An 11,742-nucleotide genomic window follows, 5' to 3' on the forward strand; every position below is an offset into this window, starting at 1 on the left:
ACCACAGTTCAGAAGCATCAATTCTTCAGCGCTCAGCTTTCTTCACAGTCCAACTCTCACATCTATACTTGACTACTAGAAAAACCAGAGCCTTGACTAGACAGACCTTTGTTGGGAAAGTAATGTTTCTGCTTTTGAATATGCTGTCTAGGTTGGTCATAACTTTCCTTCCAAGGAGTAAGCGTCTTTTAATTTCATGGCTGCAGTCATCTGCAGTGATTTTGGAGCCCCCCCCCAAAATAAAGTCTGACACTGTTTCCACTGTTTCCCCATCTCTTTGCCATAAAGTGATGGGACCAGATGCCATGATCTTCGTTTTCTGAATGTTGAGCTTTAAGCCAACTTTTTCACTCTCCTCTTTTACTTTCATCAAGAGGCTTTTTAGTTCCTCTTCACTTTCTGCCATAAGGGTTGTGTCATCTGCATATCTGAGGTTATTGATATTTCTCCCAGCAATCTTGATTCCAGCTTGTGCTTCTTCCAGCCCAGCGTTTCTCATGATGTACTCTGCATAAAGATCTTTTTAGTTTCACATAATTTTTAACTTTCGTATCAATTGAATCCCACTGCTGTGATCTACTTTTATTTGCTAAATGTCATGTTGATGAAATTTACCCATTTTGATGCCTGGAACTGGGATTCATTCATACTGCTCTGAGATTTCCATGGCATTCCATTCTCCTGATAGAGTGGGTTGTTTTAGTTTTCTTGCCCTGATTTCCTGTCCTTGACTCGAGGAGAACTTGTGTGGGTGAGTTTCTTGCTTGACACCATCAGGTCTTCGGGTGTGTATAGCTTCAACTTCACCAGACAACAACATGTAGCTTTCTCACGTGGTCATGTGTGTTGATGCTTCTACCAGCGGGGTGTGAGTCCTGGTTGTTCCCCATCCTTACCAACACTTGTGATTAGCAGGCTTGAATTTTTGTCTGTCTGGTAGATAAACAATGGTGTCTGCTTGTGGTTTTTCTGTGCAGGGTGCCTGATTAGGCAAGATCACCCCCTGGGTGCTCCCTTGCAGCCAGGCCCTGTGTACCAGTGGCTGAGTAGAATTCTAGAGTGTGGAGGCGCCTGTGTGTTGCCTGTTCTTTCTGGCACCAATTCCCTCGGGTGCCTGGACTCTGGGCCGCCAAAGGGCTTTCCTGGCAGAGGAGAACACAGCACTGGCTGTGGAAAACGGAGGATGACCACTGCTTGACAACCCGTCAGAATTCCTTTGAAGCATTGGGTTCTGTCTTGTGTTTATGCAGACTTTGATTTCTACTCTAAAACGTGTCTATGTTTATTAATTAAAAAAAAAATGCCAAAGTGATCTCTTTCCTGCCTCCCCTTCCCCCACCACGTGAAGCTGTACTTTATCTGTGGCATCATATCTGTAGCCCTTTCACAGAGCTGGGTCCTGTTTGACTTCAGAGGTAGGGATCCTTTGTAGGACTCTCAAGACCTGGTGTGAAAATGGAGTCACATACAACACACTTAGGAAGTAACTGTGTTCTGGGGAGGGGCTTACTCTGGGGTTCTGTTATGTCGCTTGACCCTTCCTGACTCCTGCACTGTGTAACTGGGTATGCTTGTGTTTGATCTGCATGTGGTGTTTTTAAAGATCACGGCTTTTATTCAAGCCCGGGAGCACCTAGACTCTAAACAACCTGGGGTAGTCGGGCAACTCTCAGAAGCTGAGTATGGCCAGACTCAGCATCAGCTCAAGGTCCCTGGACCTCTTACATGTTTCATCTGTGGGAGAATGACATGACATCTGTCTTTCTCAATCCCTGGATGATACACAGTCATAAGACGAAAGAATTTTAGAGCTGGAAGGGAGTGTGTTGAGGGTGGTGATTACTAATCAGTCCAGCCTTTTCGTTTTGAAAAAAGAGGAAAGTCGCAGGGGCAGAAGCATGGCAGCAGGGGTAGAAGTTTCTTTAAAGCAAGGTTGTGGAGTTTCTGGAGCCCGTGCTTCTCAGGTGCAAATCATTCCCCTGGCTTCAGCCCTCATCTAAATGCTGAAGGTTTTCAGTCTGCATGGTTAGCCCAAAGCTGTCTCCTAACATCCCAGCTGATAGCCTCTGCCTGCTGGGTATTTCCACGGAGATGCCCAGGGCCACGCAGAGCCTGCTTCGGCCTGCCTTTCCTCAGTCTAGCCAGACTCCTTCCTAGGAGTTATCATTGCCAGCTGCCACTCTCTCTCCCGCGGTCTCTGAATCCTGCCTCTCTCGGACCCATCCACTTTGCTCTCCCAACCTCTCCTGCCCCAGCTCAGGCCTGAAACCTTAAAACAGCCTCCTGTCTGCTCTCACTCCACCCAGCCCGCCCTTTTCCAGTTTTTCTTCCTGTGCAGGGGAGTTTTGTTTCTAAAACACAGATCTGGTTATGTATCCTAGTGCTCAAAGGACACGTCAGTGGTTCCTGCAGTTCTCAGGGTCAAGCCTAGTCTCCCAAACAAGGCTTGGAGGTTTTTGAACTACCCCCGATTGCTTTGCCAACTTCATGTATCACCACTCTCTACCCTACCCTCTGAAAACAATTTTTTTTTTTCCTTAGCTGTTTCCTATTTTTACTTTAGCACTTTTGTAGCTGTCCCTTGAGACAGGAAGCTTTTTCTCTGACTGCCTTTGGGAAGAGCCTGAATTCCCTCCTTCCCGTGTGCCTCTGCCTGTATTACTCTGTCCTTTCCTCATGATAAGATCTGGTTCCATCTGATAAGAACCTGCTGCTTGTGGCCCTCTGTGGACTCTCAGCTTTTGACTCATATTCACAGTGGCATCCTCAGTACCTAGCATGTAGAAGGTGCTTAATAGGTTCTAACTGAGGTCAATACTTCATACAAACAAACCAAAAATTTTCTTTAAAATATAAAGCTGAAATTCATGTATGTCTAGGGAAGCTGTGTCTTCAGTATTTCCATTATAAAGCCCTAGTGAAGCCGCCAAAGCTCCACCCCAGTGATGAGACAGGCCCAGCTGAGCACAGTATATTTTCCCTAAGAATTTACCTGCTTTGGCTTGGTCCGGAGCTCTTTGTCTTTCACAGGCTTCCCTGTGAGGAGCTATGTTCCGAGCGAGACCACTCACGACCTGGATTCTGCTCTTTTCTCACAAAGGCTATGGAGAGTAAGCTGCTTGTTGGAGGAAAAAATATAGTAGATCATACAAATGAACAGCAGAAAATCCTGGAGCAGAAACGGCAGGAAATTGCAGAACAGGTAACTTGTCACTCCCTTTGGGAGAGAATGGAGTTGGGCGGGGTGCGTCAGTGCTACAGAGCCAATATCTTTTCTGTTAGACTCTTCAAAGGTGATGAGAAGGACATGTGTCAGCCCCTTCCTGGTGGGAGACTGATCTAGAGCACCCAGCCCCATATTCTTGAATAGATGTTGTCTGTAGGCACACTGATCAGTTTTGTGACATTGCTCAGAAACGTCGAGAAAGAGAAATCCAGCAGCAGATGGAAAGCCGAGACGAGGAGACCTTGGAACTGAAGGAGACATACAGCTCATTGCAGCAAGAGGTGGACATCAAGACCAAGAAACTCAAAAAGGTAGGAAAGGAATGAGGCAGGCAGAGGCTCCTTGAGGTGTGGGGCAGAGTGAACTCTGTTGTCCAGAGGGCTGCCCGGCTCAGCCGCCTCTCCTGTTGTTTCCAGCTCTTCTCTAAGCTTCAGGCAGTCAAGGCAGAGATCCATGACCTCCAAGAAGAGCACATCAAGGAGCGGCAGGAGCTGGAGCAGACCCAGAATGAGCTCACCAGGGAGCTGAAACTCAAGTAAGTCCTGGGCCTTCCGGGGCACCCCAGCCGCTTGCTGTGTTGTTGTTTGTTAAGTAGCAAACCCCTCAGAAGACAGGGCCCCTGCTTACTTCTCTCCATCTCTCGCCGCCTTGTCTGTCTTCTGTTTATTCCTAAGAAAGTTATTTTCTGTCTCTGCATCCCATCTGTTAACTGAGTATCTTCACCGTATGATCTCCAAGTTCCTCTCATTCTGCCTTACTGAAGCCATTATCTATTGATGAAAGGGAATCTTTTATTAATTAGAATTTTCTGAATGGTATAAGGAACACCCAAATATCCATTGCCCAGCAGTGATGGTGGTTTAATCGCTAAGTCATGTCTGACTGTTGTGATCCCATGGACTATAGCCTGCCAGGCTCCTCTGTCCGTGGGATTTCCCAGGCAGGAAGGCAGGAATACTGGAGTGGGTTGCCATTTTTTTCTCCAGGGGATCTTCCTGACCCAGGGATCGAACCCAAGTCTCCTGCATTGCAGGTGGATTTTTTACTGCTGAGCTACCAGGAAAGCCCAAGATGCTCTGATGAACAGTCTTTTGTCCTCCATCTTTCATAGTTTGGTTGCTTTTGGTTTTTTAGGGGGGTGGGCTCTACCATGTAGCCTGCAGAATCTTATCTCTCCCACCAGGGATTGAACCCATGCCCCCTTCAGTGAAAGCACAGATCTTTATCCTCATAAAAATACTTGAAAGCAAATCTTACATCATGTTACCTCATTCCTACATACTTACATATATACCACAGTGTTGTTTTTTTTTTAAGAAAATCTTTATTGAGATATAATTCACATACCGTACAATTCACTTAAAGTATGCAAGATACAAGTCAGTTTTTTTACTGTGGCTGCACAGCTTGGGGAATCTGTTCCCTCACCAAGGATTGAACCTGGGCCACAGCAATGAAAGCCAGGAATCCTAACCATTAGGTGACCAGGGAACTCCCCCACAAGTCATTTAAATATATATGCATATGTTTACTTGGCTGTAAAGTCAACACTACAGTCTAATTTTAGAACATTTGTGGGTGCCCTCACCCAAAGAAAACGTGTGCCGGTTGTCAGTCACTCCTTATTATCTCCTCCCCCAGCCTTATAAGTAACTGATCTACTTTCTGACTCTGTAAATTAACCTATTCTGGGCCTTTCGTATACATGGAATTATATAGGATGTGGTCTTTGTGACTGGTTTCTTTCAATTAACATGTCTTCAGGAGTTATCCATGTTGCAGGATGTTAGCACTTCTTTTTGTAGAGCTGACCCATATTATATGAATATTCCACATTTTATTTATCCATTCATCAGTTAATGGACATTTGGGTTGTTTCTGCTTTTCAGCTATAGTTAATAATGCTGCTATGAACATTTGTGTCCAAGTTTAATTGTGGACTTAACATTTTTAGTTCTCTTAGGTTATCCAAGAGTCTTACAGATTTAGGTCTTACATTTAGTCTATGATCCATTTAATTTCTTACATGGTCTGAAGTATGGTTCCAAATGCATTCTTTTGCATGTGGATATTCAGTTGCCCCAGCACCTTTTGTTGAAAGTGTCTTCCCTTTTTGTCTTTGCATCCTTGTTGAAAGTCAGTTGACCGTAATTGTAAAGTTTATTTCTCTACCTTCGGTACTATTCTGTTGAACTATATGTCTGTCATTATGCCAGTATCAACTGTCTTATTTACTGTAGCTTTGTAGTAAGTTTTGAAATGAGAAAATGTGAGTGCTCCAATGTTTTGTTCTTTTTCAAGATTCTTTTGGCTATTCAGGGTCTCGTGCATTTCCATATAAAAACTTTAAGATCAGCTTCTCAATTTCTGAAAAAGAAAAACAGTTGAGATTTTGATCGGAATTGTGTTGACTGTATAGATCAATTTGGAGAGTATTGTTATCTTAACAGTATTAAGTATGCTGATCCATGAACATGGGATGTTTTTCCATTTATTTGAATCTTGTTTAATTTCTGTCATAAATGTTTGTATTTTTCATTGCATAGTCTTTGTACTTCTTTTGTTAAATTTATACCTAAGTATTTTATTTTTTTGATGCTATCATATGAGGAATTGTTTTCTTAATTTTATTTTCAGAATGTTTATTCTGAAGCTACTGTGTCAGAATTAAAATTGATTTTTGTGGATGTAATGATATATTTTCACTTAACAAAATTAACATTGTTTCTTAGTATTCTCCCATACCCTACCCATATTTGGACTTTCTTGGTTTATTTGTATTAAGATCTACATAAGGACTATATATTGCATTTAGTTATTATGTCTATTATGCTTATTTTAATCTGGAGCAACCCCTTTCCTTTTTAGAAACTTTTTTTCATAGTTGTATTGTTGAAAAGGCTGGGGCAGTTAGCCTAGAGAAATATACCACATTCTGGATTTGTCAGTCTGCTTCTTCTTCATGGTGTCATTTAGCTTGCGTCTCTATCTTCTTTACTTTCCTTTAACTGAAGGTGAACTCTGAAGGACTGGTTCTCAACCTTGATTACACACCTAAATCATCGGAGGAGTTTTTAAAAATAGTGACACTTGAGTCCTACCCAAGAGGTTCTGATTTCACTCATGTAGGCAGTGGTCCTTAAACTTTCAGCAGGTACCAGTTCACCTGAAGGGCTTGTTAAACGTGGATTGCTGGGCCCCACATCCAGAGAATCTGATTCAGCACATCTGGGGTGGGGCCTGAGCATTTGCATTCACAAGTACCAGCTGTTGTTTCTGCTGGTTTTTGAGCACACTTTGAGAATCACTGATCTCTCACGAGGTCTGACTAAGATATTGTAAGTGATATTGACGTGCAGCCTGGCTTGAGAACCATTGAGCTAATGGTTTCAGCCAACAATGATCTTTGTGTAACCATTATTTCATTAGGGGTTTTGCAAATTAAAAAAATTTTTTTAATATCAGTTCTTCCACTTCATTTGCTCAAAGTTTTCTTTAAAGAGGAACTTTTCTTTGAGAAGGAAATGGCAGTCCACTCCAGTATTCTTGCCTGGGAAATCCTGTGGACAGAGGAGCCTGGTGGGCTACAGTCTATGGGGTAGCAAAGAGTCAGATACAACTTCGCAACTAAACACAACTGCAGCAACAAAGACTCAGTGCAGCCAAAAATAAATACATTTTTTTTGAAAAAGAACTTTCAAAGAGATTCTTTCAATGATTAAGTTGTAAATTTGGGACGGAGTCCTTAAAGTTAAATACGTGTGTTAGTCCTCTTGCTAGGCATGTACACCTAGAAAAAAAGTCAGAACAAAATATGTCAGAATATCTATTTCTGAGTATTGAAATTGTATTTCTCACATTTTCTTTTCTTTAAAAAAAATTTTTTTTCACCCTGCATAGAATGTAGGTTCTTACTTCCCTGACCAGTGATCGAACCTGTACCTCCTGCCTTGGGAGGTCAGAGCGTTAACCACTTCACCACCAGGGAAGTCTCACATTTTCTAATGTATAAATAAGATCTTTAAAATCACCAAAAAAAGGACCCCAAATATATGAAAAATCATTTCTTAAATAGTCAAATAAAGAGAAAATGTCATCTCTTCAAATTGTTTTTTTAAGGAAGTAATTTGCATTGTTCTGTCTCTTCTTCATATCTACTGAATAAACAGCAAGCCAGCCTGTTTCTCATAGTCCCCTCGACCTCTGTGGTGTTTGTTTTGTGTGTCTCTGTCGTTCACACCCTGTTGGCATTGTTCTGTCCTGAGGTCTGGAAGGAGTGTACTCAGAGAGGGGCAGGAAATAGTCATCACCATGGAGAGACACAGCTCAGCGGGTTCCAGTTTCATTGTCTGCCGCGTTCCCTAGGTGCTTCTGAGGCAGAGACTCTTCTCAGGAATGGTCTTCATTTGCAGGGATCTAAGGGACTGAAATGCATCTTGTTCTCCTCTTTGTTCTGGTGATTAGAATGTGGAGTTTTCCACCTTGGGCAACAGTCCATAGGACTGGAGGAAGGCATTTGAAATTGTAATCTGTTTTCTGCATTTTGGAAATTAAGGAGCAGGTTTAGCAGTACCAGTGGCCCTCCCTCAAGTACTTAGCACAAGTTCACTGCAGCATAGCCCAGGCATTGCCTTCCTCTTTATTTTTAAAAATTATTTGTTTATTTGCTTCAAAAACTGTGGGATCTTAGTTCCCCGACATCAAATCCAGGCCCCTCGCATTGGAAGTGTGGAGTCTTAGCCATTGGACCACCAGGGAAGTCCCTCCCTTCCTCTTTAATCCTTCCACCTCCTCAAGCTGCTACTGCTTGGGGATAAGTGACCTTTCCATATTCCTACAGTAGCTGCTGCTAAATTGCTTTAGTCTTATTTGACTCTGTGCAACCCCATAGATGGCAGCCCACCAGGCTTCCCCATCCGTGGGATTCTCCAGGCAAGAACAGTGGAGTGGGTTGCCATGTCCTTCTCCAATGCATGAAAGTGAAAAGTGAAAGTGAAGCCGCTTAGTCGTGTTCAACTGTTAGCAACCCTATGGACTGTAGCCTACCAGGCTCCTCCCTCCGTGGGATTTTCCAGGCAAGAGTACTGGAGTCGGGTGCCGTTGTCTTCTCCATTCCTACGATAGACCTGTCAGCATACCTACGAGTATTCCTCTGTCTCAGGCAGGGGCCAGTGTCGTTCCTGTCTGTACCCCAGCTCCTAGTATGATGGTAGTCCCATTGTACCTGCTCAGTAGATGTTGGTTGAGTGACTTGGCCCTTACCTATTACTTGCTTCATGTGGGACCAGATAGCCAGCACCCCATTCTTGTTCTTTGTCCATCTATTCGCCTGTGTATTTGTGCTCTTACAGGCATCTTATTATAGAAAACTTCATTCCCCTGGAAGAAAAAAGTAAAATTATGAATAGATCCTTCTTTGATGAAGAGGAAGATCATTGGAAATTACATCCTATAACCAGACTAGAGTAAGTCACTATTGATTGTAATGTGGGAATGGGGTGGGGTAGAATGTTGATAAGCTGGACTTGCCCAGAGGAGAATGGTAAAATGCAGTCTGATTCCTTTGAACTTGGAACCAATTGCAGCTGTGACTTTGTGGCTGCTGTAAGTTCATGAGGTAAACGAATTGGGAAACATTATCATAGTGAACTAATGGCCTTTCCCAAGTTCCTGCTCTTCAGCTTCCCCTGTCCAGTGAAGTGTGCCAGGCCAAGGGAGGGGCAGTACACAGGTGTTATCTTATCTGTCAGTCTGACTGTGTGGAGGATTCTCAGTCTCTGTCTGGGTCCTGCTGGAAAGATGAGAGAAGTCTGCCAAGGATGTGGGAGCGGGGAGGTGCTGCTCAGCTTCACGCCTGCTATCTAAGAACTGGATGATGACTCAGAGCCCCTCCAGCTTGAAAGATGCATGATGCTCACATGTGAATCAGAAAGCAATTCAAGCAGAAAATATCAGCAGCTCCCGCCCCATTTACATGTCAGCCCTCAGTCCAGGGAGTTTCCCATTTCGGGTTCTACCTAAAGGAGGCTCAGAATTTTCTGAGTGCTAGTTCCACAGTCCCAATCCTGGGACTGTGGGACACACTCTGGCCTGGGTCTTGAGCGCACAGTCCATTTCCAGGAACCAGCAGATGATGAAAAGGCCAGTCTCAGCTGTGGGATACAGGAGACCATTGAGCCAGCACGCAAGAATGTCCATGATGGTTCGTCCAGACGTTCGATACAGGGTGAGAAGATTGTACTCGTGTTTCTCTCCTCTCTGTCCTGGAGGAGTTTAAATTTATGTAAACCCTTTGACCCGTCTGCACAGTCATAATTTGTATCCTGACACTTTTAAAAGGGACCTGAGGACAGCTACATTAATAACAGTTATAACAAATAATACGTATGATTAATGAATCATAAATAACAAGGTAAAAGAGAATGAGATTTAGCAAATTAGGGCTAGGGAAGGAAAGAGTACAAACATACTATAGTCCATGTGGCCAGTACACATTAATAGTGAGTTTCAGAATGGCCTTGTGGGGTGACGGGAAAGAAAGACATCTAATGACGGGAGATGGAGGTTCGTGAAAGAACTTGTGGTCCTTCCATTTAACAGAATATGTGTGAGCCATGTAGTTAATTGAAGTGACATAATTGATAACTAGTTAATGACCCAAGTATATTTTACAGTAGAAACACCATACAGGCTTCTGTTTATAAGCACTGATCATGCAGCAGGCCCTGTACTCAGCGCTTTGCTGCTCTATGTGACTGAGCCCTCCCACTCACTCTGTGTGGTCAGTCCTGTGGCTTAAAAGTTCAGGTAGCTGGTAAGTGGATGAGCCAGGAGATGCAGGTATTATTCAGCTATAGAACAATTGGTCCTGAAAGTGTATATATGAATTTAAAAGTTGGGTGCAAAGTAGATCAAAATATGAACTGGTAATTGCTGGTTAATGAAAGCACATTCATTTAAAATTTTCTTCATTTTGCTTATCTGTATTTTTTTATAACTATCCATGGGGAACCTCTAATATATTTATTTATTTAGACTGCACTGCATGGCTTATGGGATCTTAGTTTTCCCAACCAGGGTTTGCACCTGGACCACAGCAGTGAAAGCACCAAGTCCTAACCACTGAACTACCAGGGAGTTCTCTGAATTACTTTTAAGATGAAAGCTTGTCACTTAAAATTTTAAGATGTTTTTGAGTCTCCCTTGGCAGCCAGAGCAAGGCAGATTAGGACTAGTTAACTCTTCAAGCACCGTTCTTCCTGGCACTGAGTTATTCTGAATAAGGAAAACAAAAGCAAAAAAGAGATTATCAGATGTGGCTTTATGTCGTGGAAGATGAGGGATGTGTCAGAGTTCTCAGAAGCATTTTTCTAGCAGTTTCAGAGGATGCATATCTTGCCAGTTTATTTCATGTCTTCAGCCTAAAAACATGATTTTAAAGCCAACAAATCAAATACATGGGTTTCCAGGGGGCTTACCTTGATCCAGAGATAGAATTTCAAGCAGTGGCGCTCAGATGATTTTTAGCAACAGACCTGCTCCATTGAGAGACATGTATTGCAGTATCTCAATATATAAAATTGATCAGCGGAGCCACTCCATTCTCTCCCGTAACCTCCTCCCAGCTGGTTTCCCTCATGCCCCGGCCAGGGCCTTGGGGCTTGAACTCCACCGACTGGGAGGAGCTAGAGGGGAAGATGTGGAGCCATGGGTGTTCTTCCCTCATCACCCTCGGCTTGGTGTTTGGGGGCTAGGAAGAGGCCCACCACAGAGATCGAATGAGGGAATCTCTCTACAAGGCCAGTTATGAGGCAGAGCCTGCTCTGATTTTCAAAATCTGATAATAAGCACGTACACTGCCCCCTGCACACACTCCACATATATGCACCATACCTGCCTCCTTCCCTCTACAGCCAGAAAATTCATCAGAGCTGCTGTAGGTATGGAGATTTTTGATGACTACAATTTTCTTCTGCATATCTTTTTTATATTTTTATACTGTCTACAATAAATGGGTTGTACTTTATTATTTTCTCTTGATTATTCCCCTTAGGATGCAATACACATTCTTTTTTTTTTTTAAGGAAAATAGAGAAAAGCATAGAAAGTAAATAAAAGTCACCTGAAATGGCACCAGGAAAAAAGTTATAAAACTACATCACTTTTTCTAGACAGACCGTTGGTAGGCTTTGAGTAGCAAGCAATCTGAGGTTCTGTTCTTGGGTTTAGATTGTTAGAACTCCTTTTGTCTGATTGGACGCCATCCTAGCTGTCTTGGCTCTGTTTCTGTAGGCAGAAAACATCATGCTGCTGGAGCTGGACATGCCCAGTCGGACCACCAGAGACTACGAGGGCCCCGCCATCGCCCCCAAGGTCCAGGCCGCATTGGATGCAGCTCTACAGGATGAAGATGAGATACAGGTGGATGCATCATCCTTTGAAAGCACTGCACATAAGAAAACCAAGGCCAGGTGAGTGGCTTTGGGGACCTATGTTTGAACAAGGACAGATGAGGG

The 11,742-nt window shown here is 43.3% G+C and overlaps 1 protein-coding gene across 3 annotated transcripts in view; it reads left to right on the forward strand.

Moving 5' to 3' along the window:
* The window catches only part of KIF3B (kinesin family member 3B), a 38,687-nt gene that overhangs the window by 23,037 nt on the left and 3,908 nt on the right, over window positions 1–11,742 (forward strand). For all 3 annotated transcript variants that reach the window (XR_011248236.1, XM_069548313.1, XM_069548312.1), the window contains 6 exons: window positions 3,101–3,202; window positions 3,415–3,537; window positions 3,643–3,761; window positions 8,578–8,691; window positions 9,347–9,452; window positions 11,519–11,697. Coding sequence is in view for 2 of the 3 variants with exons in the window: in XM_069548313.1 (XP_069404414.1) it covers window positions 3,101–3,202; window positions 3,415–3,537; window positions 3,643–3,761; window positions 8,578–8,691; window positions 9,347–9,452; window positions 11,519–11,697 (743 nt within the window). In the remaining variant the exon portion in view is untranslated. The remainder of the gene's footprint in view (window positions 1–3,100; window positions 3,203–3,414; window positions 3,538–3,642; window positions 3,762–8,577; window positions 8,692–9,346; window positions 9,453–11,518; window positions 11,698–11,742) is intronic.

Source organism: Ovis canadensis, chromosome 13 (genome assembly GCF_042477335.2).
Source record: "Ovis canadensis isolate MfBH-ARS-UI-01 breed Bighorn chromosome 13, ARS-UI_OviCan_v2, whole genome shotgun sequence".
NCBI lineage: Eukaryota > Metazoa > Chordata > Mammalia > Artiodactyla > Bovidae > Ovis > Ovis canadensis.